General features: G+C 41.9%; 1 protein-coding gene across 2 annotated transcripts in view; it reads left to right on the top strand.

Moving 5' to 3' along the window:
• The window catches only part of LOC127585056 (breast cancer anti-estrogen resistance protein 3 homolog), a 34,811-nt gene extending 17,737 nt beyond the window's left edge, over positions 1 to 17,074 (top strand). Inside the window, exons 6-10 of one of the 2 annotated variants that reach the window (XM_052042199.1) lie at positions 639 to 754; positions 1,958 to 2,129; positions 8,985 to 9,096; positions 10,075 to 10,278; positions 15,469 to 17,074. In XM_052042199.1, coding sequence (XP_051898159.1) covers positions 639 to 754; positions 1,958 to 2,129; positions 8,985 to 9,096; positions 10,075 to 10,278; positions 15,469 to 15,641 — 777 coding nt within the window. In that variant the 3' untranslated portion in view covers positions 15,642 to 17,074. The remainder of the gene's footprint in view (positions 1 to 638; positions 755 to 1,957; positions 2,130 to 8,984; positions 9,097 to 10,074; positions 10,279 to 15,468) is intronic. The other variant, XM_052042200.1, reaches the window with a different exon arrangement.
• The last annotated feature ends 327 nt before the right edge of the window (positions 17,075 to 17,401 follow it).

Genomic DNA, 17,401 nt, shown 5'->3' with positions numbered 1-17,401 from the left:
GCATCTCCTCTTTACATCCTTATCAGTGCTTCCAATATCCTACCTAGTTTAGTATTATCAGCAAACTGATATGGATTCTTAAAAGCTAGGACCTAAGCAACAATCCCTGCAATACCTCACTAGTTATAGCCTGCCAACCTGAGATCAATCCATTTATTGCCACTCTGCTTTCTGTCCGATAACAAATTCTCTATCCACGTCAGTATCTTACGCCCAATTCCACATGCTCTAACCTTGCTGATCAACTTTCCGTGTGATATCTTATTAAACAAGGCAGGTGAGAATTGATTGAGTTATAATGGAATGCTCCCTTCCTATCACTCTCAGAGTTGAACCGCCTATTTTTGCTGCCAGGACTTGCAGGTGAATAATTGTACATGCTATACACATGTACATTCAGTGTCAGTGAAGGCCTTGACTTCATATACTCTATGAGGAAAATCTCAGTGTCCACAAATTTGTGCCATTGGAATCATGACTTTTATATAAATGGAGCATTTCTTTGAGAGGTTACTTAGAGAATAAGCCGGCCATTCCACCAGAAGCAGAAGACCCCATTGAAAACAAAGCAAAACCCGGGGTAGGAGGAGCAAATTGTTTTAATCTGATGCAAAGATTTACATGCTTTGATCTTGTAGGTTGCTCGCATCGTCAGTGTGTCCCCAGAACAGAAGAGAATGATGGGAGTGAGCTCAGGACTAGATCTGATTACATTACCCCATGGGCATCAGCTGAGGATGGACCTCCTAGACAGGTAATATCAAAGCAACACCAACAATGTCTTTGGCATTGAGATGCGAAAGACCTCAGCCAATGATCCAATTAGAACCAGCCGCATCCTTTGTTTAATGTTTTGGAAAGTTCACCTATTTTTGTTCATTTTGGGGGAGAGGAAACTCAGAAGATAAAGACGAGGATGATGTCATCAGAAGTGATGCAAATTCCAATGTCAATTGCTTGTGGTGTCTCAAGTTGTACTGCCGCATACCCTTCAGATGATGTTACTAAGCCACCCAGAAGGTGGAAACACTTGTCAAGGTGAAAATTTGACAAAATCTGGGTTAGACCACACTTGCAGTACTGTGAATGATTATGTTCTTTGCAGCATACTACAAAGATTTTTATGACAGCAGGACTGAGATGTTATAGTGTTCAGAAAGAGTAAACAATTGGGATTTTTTTCTAGAAAACAGTGGATTGAGGAGCACCTAATAGAAGTCTTTAAGGTTATGAAGAAGCAGCATTGACTTCCTGGAAAGAGTTTTCCACTTGTGGGGGAAGATAGAACTAGGGCTATAAAAATGTATACGGGGAATATAAAAGGAATTTAGGAGAAATCTCTCTTAACCAGAGTATGATGGGAATATGGAACACAGAGACAAATGAAGTAGTTGGTGAACAGTGTAGGTTAGGGGAAAACTGAAGACAGACAGAATAAAAATCACAGGGTGAGACAAGGGGTGTGGAAGAAGATTTGTGTTGAGCATAACTACCACCTATTGGGCTAAATATCTTGTGTTGTAAATACTGTGCAAGAAGTTATAAAGGAAATTTTAATCACAAAGCCAAAGAAAGAAATATTAAGAAAGGTAATCTGAAGCTTGAACAGAGATAAAAAAGCAAGATATACAGAAAGGTAACCGAACAAACTATTCATTAAGATTATTATTAGCACCTACACCAGACACAGTGGCTATTGGCTATTGATTACTTTCATATGGATCCCTTGAATTTTAGTCTGGATGTTTGACAGAAATTCTAATTGTCCTGTATATGTGTTGTGGATTCCAATCCAATTGAAGGAGGAACTGAGACTGTATGATAAAACCAAACAGAAACTAAATGCAGCAGGTCAGACAGCATCTGCGGAGAATATTGCACATTGATGACTTTTTGTCAGTAGATTGTTTGCCACAAGAGAATTTGAAATATTCTTATTGACCTTTTTTTCTTTCAGACATCACTTAATAGCTTTGGGAATCGCAGTGGACATCTTGGGTTGTACAGGAAGTGTTGGACAAAGATCTGCAGTACTTCATAAAATTATCCAACTTGCAGTTGAGCTAAAAGATTCCATGGGGGACCTTTTTGCACTGTCAGCAGTGATGAAAGCATTGGAGCTGCCTCAGGTACTTGGATTGGTACCTGTGTTTTTACTCTTCCTCCTTTCCCACCTCTTGTTTTAGTTTTTTTTCCACTTTAGCTCCCCCAAGGACTTGAGAATCACACCAGGGTGTAATCTGTATATTTCATATGTTCAGCAGAGATAAAAATGAATGATCTTAGTTTTATATTTCACAGAAAGAGGCCATACTCTCCACTGTGCCAGATCCAGTTCATTGAAAGCACAATCTAATTAGCTTCTCTGTCCTACTTTTTCCCCATAACCCTGAAAATGTTTCCTTCTTATGTTTATCTATGTCCTATTTGAATGTCACTACTGAATCTGCTTCCACTACCTTTTTAAGCAATGCATCCCAATCATAACAATTAAATGCATAAAAATATTCTTTTCTATCCCTGATTCTTCTGCCATTTTCAGTTCTTGACTCTCCGTCAGGTGTTGATTGTTTCATTATTTGTGAGTTGAGGTGATTTAATGATAGGAGATTCCATCAATAGTATTCGTAGCAGCTCCAAGCGCAGATTTGGCTAGATCAGTTGACAAAGAAGCTAGAAAGCAGATGAAGACAGGCTTCTACAGGCAGCAAGTTGTTATCATCCACAATTCACTGACTGAAAGGACAGTTAAAGCTGTTTCATTAGTAACTTTTGAAGAGGAGTTGGATAAATACAGGAAAGAAATTTGCTGGGTTACAGGGAAACAGCAATGGAGTAAATCTAGACATAGGCATTGAACACTACAGCACAGTACAGGCCTTTCAGCCCACAATGTTGTGCCAACATTTTATCCTGCTCTAAGATCTATCCAAAACCTTCCCTCCCACATAGCCCTCCATTTCTCTATCATTCATGTGTCTATCTAAGAGTGTCCTAAATGTCCCTAATGTATCTGCCCCCATGACCACTGCTGGCAGTGCACTTCACGCACCCAGTACTCTTAAAAAAACTTAACCGTGACATCCCCTTGTACCTTCCTCCAATCACCTTAAAATTACGCCCCTCATGTTAACCATTGTCACCCTGCGGAAAAAAAGTCTCTGACTGTCCACTCAATCTATGCCTCTTATCATCTTGTACACCTCTATTAAGTCACCTCTCATCCTCCTCCTTTCCAAAGAGAAAAACCCCAGCTCACTCAACCTATCCTCATAAGACATGCTCTCCAATCCAGGCAGCATCCTGGTAAATCTCCTCTGCACCCTCTCTAAAGCTTCCACATCCTTCCTATAATGAGGCAACCAGAACTGAACACAATACTCCAAGTGTCTTGCGGCTCTTGAACTCAATACCCCGACTAATGAAGGCCAACACACCATACGCCTTCTTAACAACCGCATCAACCAGCATGGCAACCTTGAGGGATATATGGACATAGACCCCAAGATCCCTCTGTTCCTCAACACTGCTAAGAGTCCTGCCATTAACCTTGTATTCTGCCTTCAAATTCAATCTCCCGAAGTGTATCACTTCACACTTTTCCAGGTTGAACACTATCTGCCACTTCTCAGCCCAGGTCTGCATTCAATCAATATCTGTTGTAATCTACAGCAACTTTCTACACTATCCACAACACCACCAACCTTTGTATCATCAGCAAACTTACTAACCCACCCTTCCACATCCAAGTCATTTATAAAACTCACAAAGAGCAGGGGTCCCAGAACAGATCCCTGCGGGACACCACTGGTCACCAACCTCCAGGCAGATTACGCTCCATCTACCACCACCCTCTTTCTTCTATTAGCGAGCCAATTCTGAATACACATAGTCAAGTTTCCCTGGATCCCATATCTCCTGACTTGCTGAATGAGCCTTCCATGAGGAACCTTACCAAAACACCACATCCACTGCTCTACCTTCATCAGTATGTTTTGTCACATCCTCAAATAATTCAGTCAGGCTCTTGAGGCACAACCTGCCCCTCACAAAGCGATGCTGACCATCCCTAATCAGCCTATGGTTCTCCAAATGCCCATAAATCCTGTCTCTAAGAATCTTCTCCAGTGATTTGCCCACCACTGAAGTAAGTCTCACTGGTCTGTAATTCCCAGGGTTATCCCTACTCCCTTTCTTAAACAAAGGAACAACATTTGTCACCCTCCAATCATCTGGCACTACTCCTGTGGCCAGTGAGGACGCAAGGATCATCGCCAAAGGCGCAGACATCTCTTCCCTCGCTTTCTGTAATAACCATGGACTTATCCCGTCTGGCCCCGGTGACTTATCTATCCTAATGTTTTTCAAAAGTTCCAGCACATCCTCTTTCCTCATGTCGAAATGCCCTAGTGTATCAGCCTGTTGTACGCCATCCTCACAAATGTCAAGGTCTTTCTCTCTGGTGAATATTGAAGCAAAGTATTCATTTAGGACCTCCCCTACCTCTTCCAACTCCAGGCACGTTTCCTCTTTTATCCCTGATCGGTCCTACCCTCACTCTAGTCATCCTCCTATTCTTCACACATGTAGAATGCCTTGGGGTTTTCCTTGATCCTACTCGCCAAGGACTTCTCATGCCCCCTTCTGGCTGTCCCAAGTTCATTTTTAAGCTCCCTCCTGGCTCCCTTGTAACCCTCCAGAGCCCTGTCTGATCCATGGTTCCCTCACTCTGCCTCAATGGGACAAACCTGTCCAGAAGCCCATGCAAGTACTTCCTAAACAACCTCCACATTTCTGCTGCGCATTTCCCCAAGAACATCTGTTCCCAATTTACGCTCCCAAGTTCCTGCCTCATCACATAATTCCCTCTCCCCCAGTTAAATACTTTCCCACATAGTCTGCTCCTATCCATCTCCAAGGCTATGGTAAAGGTCAAGGAGTTATGGTCACTGTCTCCAAAATGCTCTCCCACTGAGAGATCTGAAACCTGATCAGACTCATTGCCAAGTACCAGGTCCAGAATGGCCTCTTCTCTAGTCAGCCTGTCCACAAACTGTCAGGAATCCTTCCTGGACACACTGAACAAACTCCGCCCAATCTATCGCCTTTACACTAAGGAGGTGCCAATCAATATTAGGCAAGTTGAAATCACCCATGTCAACAACCCTGCTATTTTTGCACCTCTCCAAAATCTGCCTCGATCTGCTCCTCAGCATCTCTGCTGCTATTGGGGGGGGTCTGTAGAATACTCCTAATAGAGTGATCACTCCCTCCCTGTTTCTGACTTCCACCCACACTGACTCAGTAGACGATTCCTCCAGGACATCCTCCCTTTCTACAGCTGTGACACTGTCCCTGATCAGCAAAGTCACTCCCCCACCGCTTTTATCTCCGTCCCAGTCCCTTTTAAAACATCTAAGCCCCAGAATATCCAGCAGCCATTCCTGCCCTTAAGACAGCCAAGTCTCTGTAATGGCCACCACGTCATAGTTCCACATACTTACCTATGCTCTAAGTTCATCACCCTTGTTCCTGATACTTCTCGCATTAAAGTAGACACACTTCAGCCCATCTAACTGGCTGCAATTTTGCCCTTTCAAATGCCTATCCTTCTTCACAGTCTTTCTCCACTCTGCATCTACTTGTACACTAAATGCACCGACCTCTGACCTATCACTCTGGTTCCCATCCCCCTACCAAACTAGTTTAAACCCTCCCTGACAGTTCTAGCAAACCTGCCCGCAAGAATATTGGTCCCCCTCAAGTTCAGGTGTAACCCGTCTCTTTTGTACAGGTCGTACCTTCCCCAGAAGAGATCCCAATGATCCACAAATCTGAAACCCTGCCCCCTGCACCAATTCTTTAGCCACGCATTCATCTGCCAAATCATCCTATTCCTACTCGCACTGGTGCGTGGCACAGGCAGCAATCCAGAGATTACTACCCTTGAGGTCCTGCTTTTCAGCTTCCTACTCAGCTCCCTAAATTCCCTCTTCAGGACCTCATCTCTTTTCCTACCTATGTCATTGGTACCAATACGTACCACGGCCTCTGGCTGTTCACCCTTCCCCTTCAGAATGCTGTGGACCTGATCCAAGATGTCCCTGACCCTGGCACCAGGGAGGCAATATACCATCTGGGAGTCTCTTTCACATCCACAGAATCTCCTGTCTGCCTCCCTTACTATGGAATAGCCTATCACTACTGTCCTCCCCTTCTCCACCCTTCCCTTCTGCACCACACGACCAGGCTCAGTGCCAGAGACCTGGTCACTGCAGCTTTCCCCTGGTAGATCATCGCCCCCAACAGTATCCAAAGCAGTATACCTGTTATTGAGGGGAACGGCCACAGAGGTACTCTGCACTAGCAGCCTATTCTCCATCCTTCTCTTGACAGTCACCTGCCTCCTGCAGCTTAGGAGTGACTGCCTCCCTGTAGCTCTTATCTATGTACTCCACGTTATTCCATAGGAGCCGAAGGTCATCCAGCTGCAGCTCCAGTTTCCTAACATGGTCTGTAAGGAGCTGCAGCTGGATGCACCGCATGCAAATTTAGTTATCAGGGAGACTAGATGTCTTCCAGAACTCCCACATCTCACAAGCTGAACACACCACTGACCCTGGAGCCATTCTCACTACTCTGGCCTGGCACTAAAGGAAACACCAAAGCAAAGAAAGAAAGGAACTTACCAGAGACTTACCTTCACCTCTCCTCACTGAAGCCTCTTGAGCCAAAGCCTCAAAACCCCATTCTAACATTGGTCCACTCACACAATGGCCGCTCCACTTATACCTGCCTTCCCTTTATTTCCTGCCGTTAATAAGCCAATCAACTGGTAACAATTTGCAAATGTGCCTCGTTTAGACTCTTGCAAGGTGAAACTCACAAGCACAAGCAAAGAGACTCACCTCTTTTCAAAGTTCCTGCTCCAAATCTCGCTCCAACTCCTGACTCTGCAAGGTGAAACTCAGTCTAATTTCACAGCTCTTTCAAAGAGACAGCACAACCATAATAAGACCCAATTCCCTCTGCCATGCTTAACTCCCATATTATTCTGTATGCCTGGCAAATTCCTGGTGGACTTTAATTCCTGCTCTCTATATGATGTAACTCTACAAGAGTAACAGAATAAGCCTGTCAGCTATTGCAATGGGAAGTTAACAGTGACCTGCATTTTCACATCATCAAAGAGTGATTGTCACTTTTCAGAAACAATTTAAACAACTTGATTTTTTTTCCCTATTGAATTTTTATTTTTGATGTCTGCTGTCTTTTCTCTTACCATTATTTTTGAAGGTGCTTCCTTGTGATTGGGTACAATGTCATACTCTAGGATGGCTCAGGAGGCACTTGACTATGAAGGGCAATCTGTCCATATCTGATACTCTCATACATTTTCTGTACAGAAATTGGCGATTGTGATCAGCACAAATTCCTCCTAGGTTTTCCCAAGCCTACTACAGGTCATTTGGAGGTCCCATATTTCTTAATTGGCTGACATCAATTATCTTATTGTAGACCAGATATCAAACCGTTCAAGTCTGTTGATGGCCATTCAGCCCCCGAGACTGTTCCCAGTAGCTGCATATCTCTTAGTAACCTTATTAAACAATAATCTATCAATCTTGGTCTTCAAAGCTATAGTTGGGCCATCATATACTGTCTTTTGGAGGAGCTAGTACCAGTTTCTTCCATTCTGTGTGAAGAAATGTTTTGTGATTTCACTCCTGTACAGTCTAGCTACAATTTTAAGATTATGTTTTGGATTTCTCCACCAGAATAAATTGTCTTATCTCTATATCTACCTTTTGAAATCTTTAAACATTTTAAACAAGGTCACAACACCCTTAATGGCTTTGTGAAAAATTGTGTGCTCAGTTTACGGGTTGGTTGAGGGATGGTTTAAGTTGTATAATATTTGCTTGTATTCATTTGAGTTTAGAAGATCGAGTGGTGATCTAATTACCTTGATCAGATTACCCTTTAGTCTACTAAACTCAGAGAAATACCAGATAATATTGTATAAATTTATACAACCCATCCTAATCACATAACATTCCAAACCCATTTCATCCTATTGATCAAGCACTGTACCCCCTCTTAAGCCATTATATCCTTTGAGATGCCGTACCCAAAACTGAACACAGTTTTCCTGATGGTATTTGATCTTCCCTTTGAATTCCAGCCATCCCCGTTCCCAAAGCATGAGCATTCACCAAACCATTGGGTGGGGGTCATTATGATTTTACCACATTCAGAACATAGTGGACCAGTAATCCAGAGACCTGGACTAACAATCCAGAGACCCAAATTCAAATCTCACCATGGCAGCTATGGAATTTAAATTTCAGTTAAAGAATTGGATTTATTTTAATTGGCATTAGTAATGATGATCACAAAACCACAGGATTTTTGTAAAGACCCTTCAGGGGAGAAGGTCTGCCATCCTTACTCAGTCTGGTTAAAATATGGCTGACTCTGCAATGGCCTAGCACACCAAAGTTCAACAGCATTTATTGATGGACAATAAGTGGTAGCTTTGTTGGTGACACCCAGATCCTGAAAAAATGAATTAAAAGCATTTAAATGTTAAAAGTGGTGAACATTAATGTGTCAGGTTGGAGGATGGGAGAGACTAAACAGAAAGTAGAAACTAGTCAAAATAAAATCTCTACATACAACTACAGAACTTAGCAACTTCTCCCAACAATTTCTCCACAAAGTGCAGTAAGTTGTGGATAGTTACATAATTAAGAGTTTCCCATGTAAAATCACCATTTACAGCACTGCTGTATCTACGGATGACTGATAGGGGAAATTATTCCATGCTCTCGTCCATGGTGGCCCTGGCAACTGCAAGAGAAACTGGAAAGTAAACTTCCACACTGTTGATCCGGAATTGTTCAACTCCAGGAATAAAGGAGGAGTAATGAGGAGCTCAAAAAATTCCATTGTTGATGCATCTTTTTCTCTTCCCCTTCCAGATTGTGCGCCTAGAGCACACGTGGAGGACTCTGCGCAGAAATTACACAGATAGTGCCATCAGGTTCGAGAAGGAACTCAAACCATTCACCAAATCTTTGAATGAGGGAAAAGGTAGGTATTCCTTTTCCAGAAAAAGTCAATCAGTGATACGGGCCTTTGACCAGATGAGGGCAGAATTAAGGTAGCATTTCAAAACCAAAAATCCACCCAAAAAATAACAATAGGCCTTGTATTTTTAAAGTTAGCTTCAAATGTACTCCAGGGCCTCAGTGTTCATACACTTTGTAATTAGACAGTTCTGCTGCACTTGGAAGGACTGGTATCTTTAGTAGTTAATTAGGTCTCATAACGAACTAACCAAAGCCTATGAGTTTGGATAATTGGCATAATTTAGATGGAATTATGTGCATTCCTACTGCAAACTCATCACTTGATGCTCTCGGTACTCTCAAAGTTTGAGAATCATTTATGAAGAAAAAGAAGAGGAAGTCTGTTACTGGAATGGTGCTACAGAGACGTAGAGGTCTGGGATTCAGTTTGTAATCTACCATGACAGCTGGGAAATTTAAATTCTGTTGATTATTTTTTAAAAATTTTTCTATAAACACCATCTTGTTCACTCGTTGTTCTTCATCAGTATAGCCTGCATGCAACACCAGAACCACAGGGATTGGGCAACTCCTAACTCTCTGAAAAGTCCAAGCAAGCCACTCAGTTGTACAAAGCAGCCCCATAAATCCCCTAGATAACAGTGTTCCAATTCTACTCTTATTCATTGCCATAGTTGGCAAGTGCTGGCACTATTGGCAGGTGTGCACTTCAGGTGTCTAGATTCAGGGTTTAGGATTAAGCTCCCTAAACCTATCCACATCTCTGTTCTCTGTGACACTCCTTAAAGCCTATCTCATTGACTGACTTTTGGCCATTTGACCTAATATCTCTTTTATGTAGCTCAGAAATAATTTGTGTTTGATAACATTCCCATGAAATAACTTGGGGCATTTTTGCTATATTAATGATGCTGTGTTCATGGATGTGATGTTGATATTGTGAAAAGTGTCATAAAGTTCAAGTTCTTCTTCAACACAGCTGAGTTTCCTCTGCAAAATACCACCATTCCACACATATTGCCCATCATCAGGCTAATGGAGACACAATCTGTGTCTGACTTTATGGAAACTTGGGATAACATCGACTCGGATTGTGGATTGGTATTAAAGACACTGGAAGCAGCTCGTGTTGTGACAGTGAACACTGCAATGTACAGAGCCAATGCCGAAGCCAAACTGAAAGGTAGGCTCCCTGCCGCACAGTGTATTACCCAACAAGTGTTAAATCCACTGTTTCCTTTCAGTACCAGGATTGATCCCAGGTCTGTGACACTTTGAGTCCTGGCTGTAACTCTTGGCTCTGCCAGAAAGTTGTGGGTCCAAGCCCATCAAGATCCTAAACGATACTCCCTACTGGAATACTGAAGGAGTGCTGTACTCTGAGGTACAATCTTTCAGATTAAACATTAAAGCAAGGCCCCGCTCTGCTCTTTCAGCTGAATGTAAAACATACCATAGCAATGTTTTGGAGAAGAGCTATTTATTCTGCATCCAGCCACTGGTAAGGTAAATTATCTGGCCACCATCACAATTAGCTGACAACTTAATCCCAATCCACTTCATTGACCACAAAGTGCTGCAGAATGTACTGAAATTAAGCAAGGTGCACTACAGCTGCAAACTTTTTAGCATCTTGATAATGGAGGCAAAATAGGGCAGGATAGTGGCACAGCTAGTAACCCAGTGACCACAGGTTTCCTCCAGGTGCTCTGGTTTCCTCCCAAATCCCAAAGATGTGTAGATTGATAAATTAATTAGCCACTGTAAATCACCCCTAGTATGTAGGTGAGTGGTAGATTAACATAGGACAAAATAGCACAGGAACAGGCCCTTCAGCCCATGATGTCTGTGCTGACTATGATGCCACTCCAAACTAATCCATCTGCTTGCACATGGTCCATGTCCCTCCATTCCCTGCCTGTTCATGTGTCTGTCTAAATGCCTCTTAAACATTGCTATCATATTTGCTTCCACCACTTCCCCTGGCAGTGCATTCCAGGTGCCTGCCCCTCACTGTGTAAATAAACTTCCTTTGTAAATCTCCTTTAAGCTTTCTTCCTCTCATACTAAAGCTATACCCTCTAATATTTGACATATCCGCCCTGGAAAAAAGACTTTATCCTATCTATAATTTTATATACTTCTATCAGCTCACCTTTCAGCCTCCAACACTCCAGAGAAAACAACCTAAATTTGTTCAAGCTCTCCTCGTCTTAATACTCTCTAATCCAGGCAACATCCTTGTGAACCTCTTCTGCACCCTCTCCAAAACCTTCACATCCTTCATGTCATGTGGCTACCAGAACTGCACACAATGCTCCAAATGTGGCCTAACCAAAGTTTTATACAGTTGAAACATGACATCCTAACTTTTATACTCAATGCCCCGACCAATGGAGGAAAGGGTGCTGTACACCTTTTTTACCAAGCTATCTACGTGTATTGCCACTTCCAGCAAGCTATTGATTTGCACCCCCAAGGTCCCTCTGTACATCAATGCTCCTAAGGGTCCTGCCACTTACTGTATACTTTCTTCTTAGATTTGACCTCCCAAAGTGCAACACCTCACACTTGTCCAGGTTAAACTACACCTGCCATTTCTCTGCCCACATTTCCAACTGGTCTATATCCTGCTGAATCCTTTGACAACCTTCTTTACTATCCAAAACTCCACTAACTTTTGTGTCATCTACAAATTTACTAATCAGCTCACGTACATGTTTGTCCAAATCATTTATGTACATTACAAACAACAGAGGACCCAGCACTAATCCTTGAGAACACAACTGGTCACAGACCTTCAGTTGGAATAACAGCCTCCATAACTACCCTCTATAGCCAAGCCAATTTTGAATCCAATCTGCCAAGTCTCCAACTATCCCATGTGCCTTAGTCTTCTGGATCGGCCTATGGTGAGGGACCTTGTCAAAAGCTTTACTAAAGTCCATACAGACAACATCCACTGCTCTACCATTTCCATCACCTCCTGAAAAAAGTTTGTAAAACATGACCTCCCCCACACAAGCCATGCTCAGTATCCCTAAGTCTATGCTTTTCCAGATGCAAGTAGATCCCTAAGAATCTTCTCCAATAACTAACAGAAATGTGGGGAGCATAAAATGGGATTGGTATAAAGGGATTTAATGGTTGGGATGTACTCTGTGGATAGGTCCTGTTTCTGTGCTGCATGACTATGACCCTATAATTTAGGTTTTGCAAGACTTACCAATGGTCAATAAGTCTGCATTTATCAAGATTAATCAAGATCGTTTCTCAGGATCTGTTTTGCCTATCTTACCATTTGATCAAATATTATTGGTATTGGTATTGGTTCATTATTGTCACTTGTACTGAGGTACAGTGAAAAACTTGTCTTACAAACCGATCCTACAGGTCAATTCATTACACAGTGCAGTTACATCAAGTTAGTACAGAGTGCATTGATGTAGTACAGGTAAAAAAACCCAATAACAGTACAGAGTAAAGTGTCACAGCTACAGAGAAAGTGCAGTGCAATAAGGTGCAAGGTCACAACAAGGTAGATCGTGAGGTCATGAGGTCATAGGTCATAGACCATCTCATTGTATAAGGGAACTGTTCAATAGTCTTATCACTGTGGGGTAGAAGCTGTCCTTAAATCTGGTGGTATGTGCCCTCAGGCTCCTGTATCTTCTACCCGATGGAAGAGTAGAGAAGAGAGAATATCCCGGGTGGGTGGGGTCTTTGATTATGCTGGCTGCTACACCAAGACAACGAGAGGTAAAGACAGAGTCCAAGGAGGGGAGACTGGTGTCCGTAATGTGCTGGGCTGTGTCCACAACTCTCTGCAGCTTCTTGCGGTCTTGGGCAGAGCAGTTGCCATACCAAGCCGTGATACCTCCTGATAGGATGTAATCCAGTAATCTAAGACCATTCTCCATGCTATCAACAACACCAATTTTCATATCATCTACAAACTGACTAATTATGCCTTGTACATTCATATTCAAATTGTTTATATGTAGTGTTATTGGCTTACAATTGCAAAGTAACCCCGTACCACTACTCTCGGCCTCCTTTTACTAAGCCAATTTTGAATTTAATATGCCAACTTGTCGTGGATCCCATGGACTCTAGCCTTTTGGTCTATTTTCTCATGTTAGACCTTGCCAAAGGCCTTACTGAAGTAATATGATACTTAACTCTGGGATTAAGCATTGAAATCTGTTTCACAGCAACACAAACAACTTCTAAGTATATCTCACTTTTAATATCGTAAAATGTCCCAAAGGGATATCACAAGAGGGTTAACAAACAAAATTCAATGGTGGCCCATGTAAGAAGATATTAGCACAGATGACCAAAAGCTTGTTTAAAGAAGTGAGTTTCAAGGATCATTCTAAAGTAAGTATTTGAGGAAGAGAAGTTTAGGGAGGGAATTAATGATAGAGCTTGGTGCCTTGGGAGGTGAATGCAGTCACCAATAGTCGAGCAACTAAGTTAAGGGATGATCCAGAGGCCAGAACTTGAGGAGCATGTGAGATCGTCGAACGTTGTAAGGTTGAAAGAGATGACAGAGGTTAAAGTTGCTTTGGTTGTATGCATTTTATATATTTGGAAAAATACTTAAAACTACAAAGGAATAGCATGTACTGTATGAGTCACCCTTCATTGTAACAATACTCACTGTGACACAAGCTCCGATATATATAGGGCTATACAAGCTTGATGGGAGCTAAACATCACGATGCGCCCTCTGTCTCTCACATCCGATGAATCTCTGTGGACTGCCCATCTACCATCAGCATTCAAAACCACAAGGATACAACAGAGGAAGTGAGAGTGTCACATTGGGTCAAGAGGCTGCTTTCCTTTAAGGCTGTGATTGGGGGTGATTTGTTTCAGGTTTCAGAGGGACCTGCAAATGCTCACCTTCCTCACTGTGTATAAACTGAGGCATGGAAACAAATCTGTTCAAACGTGCAGATGCACAACATGCATTATCCCTCCTACAACTGTCACTTTCTGTCAATCTCTTTTTCACTTTAACATCTCATTCTTTCTCTTTCAATATCTCATCCTCTTTCTTATTCTGTCTCACATGTAGTCTCCTTCTCATCTAGAAACCCAGGAGTGTCAAAAACAAAATAATCCAGTAGTGAACAGCTCTGTGCAGTTCAAATTCAATCTTTTGCCCCATTTAAAAACTGCAATTTTTGTTAGTTTTCTCACCTCCATTCCCTGTCATAAGAACTTAGGAACCAAAACATAGGCATGATTAAAACATGGGCATGATTATACTTCTGCCACGGCCCATGCTTAGCTCAAAAATATGGAGAAGGGGAAAACTATGGGAACAGAGACCCCTGTTCCCACCCAGCTCTCCCACCAATCCTGGTCCTGATGTCCCCGACTGGACAACCTTCCTTTAGCCAGACGCATCCAACGCAGCACTATTTGGAAACAATGCATCACAATACTTTGAAAGAATGTCCTAATTTGAGCTCTCCCAGGTATTACATTGAGGCTAGGTCAGAAAATTTGACAAGACGCTAGTTCTGTTACTGACTTGAGGATGAAAACAGAAACATGACCCATTTGCCGAGGCCTGTTTCTGTTGTCCTTGCTCAGCATGGGACTGAGTAAGGTTCTAAAGGATAGTCTCAGTGTAGTTCCTGCCTTGTGTTCAACTGCTTCAGCTGGGCTGGATTGTGCTAGAGGCACTAAGGTTAGGCTCAGTGCTCCTAGGGTTAAAAGTGACAGTAAAACAATTAAGCCAGGATTCTTACTTCTGATCACAACCAAGTGAATCCTACTGCAAGGTGCATCTGTGTGCAAAAATATCAAACAGGTATAGTATTGCATTTGTTAATTCAAAAGCCACTTAACCTTCAATGTTCAAATCTCCAAAAAGAGATTGAGCAACTTTATAAAATGTAACTATGTTCAGGAAAGAAAGGCTGTAAATTAAAAAGAGGAAAGTCTATCGGACTCTTAAATAGAGTCACAAAAAATGCCTTTATAAAGTGATTGCATACCAAGAAGTTTCTCTGGGAACATTAGAAACTTAAATTTGACACCAAACCAGTGAGGATATGTGACCAAAAGCCTGGTTGAAGAGGGAGATTTTATATGGGAAGCATTAAGAAAGAGATGGGGAGTTTAATGTGAGAAATGTTTAGGTCTTTGCAGCTGAAGGCACAGCAGCCAATGTTGGAACAAGGTAAATTGAAACATTAGCGTGAAGTCAGAAATAGATGAGCACAAAAATACAAAGTTGTTGGGTCAGAGAAGCATATCTCTCGATTCAAATTCAGTAATAGAATTGATTAAACTCTAGTTCCCCTCATAACAAAAGCATTTCAGTTATTGGTATTACTGTTTTTTTTTCTAGATTTTCAAGCTAAAGAAGAATTGTTGGAGGCCTTCAAGACAGAATTTGCCCTGAGATTGTTCTGGGGTGCCAATGCAACTGCAATTGCTCGCAAAGAGAGATATGAGAAATTTGATAAAATTCTAAGTGCCTTGTCACGGAAACTGGAGCCTCTGGGCCCTTCGGAGCTTTAGACAAACAGGGCAGACACTTGAGGCCAATTAGAAAATGTAAAATAGGTGAAGATCTAATGGTCATGAACTCGTGATCTAACAAAGTGCATATAGTAAGTCAATGATCAATGTTACATGCACCATGTGGGAAATGTCTTGTTCTTCAGTGCATGGATCTCCTTCAATGTGGAAATTGTTGCTTTCTGACTATGGAAACGTTGCTTCTCTAACCTCAACAGCAAGTTCCAAATCCACAGCCTCTGGCACTAAGGAAAACAAGACCAGCAGTTGCATGGGATCACCTGAACCCCCCAAGTCACACACCGGATGTATATTTGTAAATACAATCTGAATATATATATATATATATATCTGAAGTTCCTTCATTGTCACTGAGTCAAAATCCAGCAAATCCCTATTTTAGTAACACTCTGGGAGCACCTTATGTACATGGATTGTAGCAGTTCAAGAAGTTGGCTCATTATCACCTTGTAAACAGCAATTAGAGATGGACAATAAATGCTGGCTTTGCCAGCAGCAACCACATCAGAAGAATTACTTGTGTCTTAAATCCACTCTGATTCTATGCCTGTGGAGAGATAGTTGGTGTTATAATGTCATTCGGTACCTATGGGGGATAAATTCTGTCAATTTTACCAAAACATGGTGTAAATTTTATGGTGATGGAATCAAAGGAATCTCAGCATAGGAGTTCCTTTATACTGGTGGCAGTTAGCTATTTTAAATAACAAACCATCCTGGAATGGAATAAAGTGAATAGTCTCCTGTTGACAGTAAAACATTTCACCCACTTGTTTCCTGTGTGAAGCATCAGATCATGCCATAGTGTGTAGTCAAGCTGAGCTACCGCTCTATTTTGCAAAGGCACTTAAGTGATAATGATGCCTCGCTGAAAAGGTTGCTTCATTTTCTCCCTACTCTGACTCTTACCCCAAGATTATCTACATTTAAAATGTCACACTGTGGATCTTCCTAAATACTTCAAAAATAAGCATAAAATTGATACATCATTCAGAGGCTGCCAATTTCAGAGGTTTTAGAAGCCAGCAGATGGCCATCATACCACCATCCAATCAGGCTCTACCTTCATCTGATATCAGCCTCTCACTAAATGCATTCGCAGTTGCAATGTGCATTAGAGACACAAGAGGCTGCAGATGCTGGAATCTGGAGCAAAAAACTACTGCTGGAGGAACTTAGCCAGTCAGGCAGCATCTGTAGAGAGAAATGGAGAGTCAGTGTTTCAGTTGGGACCCTTCATCTGACTGCTGTGCATTAGATTGGTCTTAATCGTTATAACAAATGCACTGCGAGTTTAAGCTAGTGCGTCAGTCAGTTGGCAGGAGGAAGCTGGCATGAACTTGAAAAATGAAACTTTGAGCTTTTAGGTTTCTGGCCTGATTTGATGTCTATTTTCAGTCTGCTTCTCACTTCCCAAGACCATTACATAATTGTAAAGCAGAGTGGAACGTTTCATCTTTTTAACTTCTCTGTTGCTTTAAATCTCAAAGTCAAAATTCTCAATAAAATCAAAACAGGTATTGAAGAATTTCACTCTTAAAAATAAACTGCAGTTAAAAAGGGATATGTTAGACACCTTTTCCATCTTAGCAGTTGAAATTGTTTAACCAGTATTTGTAAAAAGGTTTATTAAAGAGACCACAGCACTTGCAATGGACACCAAGACTATCAATAAAGTACATGAACAGACTGAGGCTCCCCCAAGGAGGATAGTGGGTGGCTAGATGGAGTGATTGGTG

Source organism: Pristis pectinata, chromosome 31 (assembly GCF_009764475.1).
Source record: "Pristis pectinata isolate sPriPec2 chromosome 31, sPriPec2.1.pri, whole genome shotgun sequence".
NCBI classification, from domain to species: Eukaryota; Metazoa; Chordata; class Chondrichthyes; order Rhinopristiformes; family Pristidae; genus Pristis; species Pristis pectinata.
This window is presented reverse-complemented; position numbering and strand designations above follow the sequence as displayed.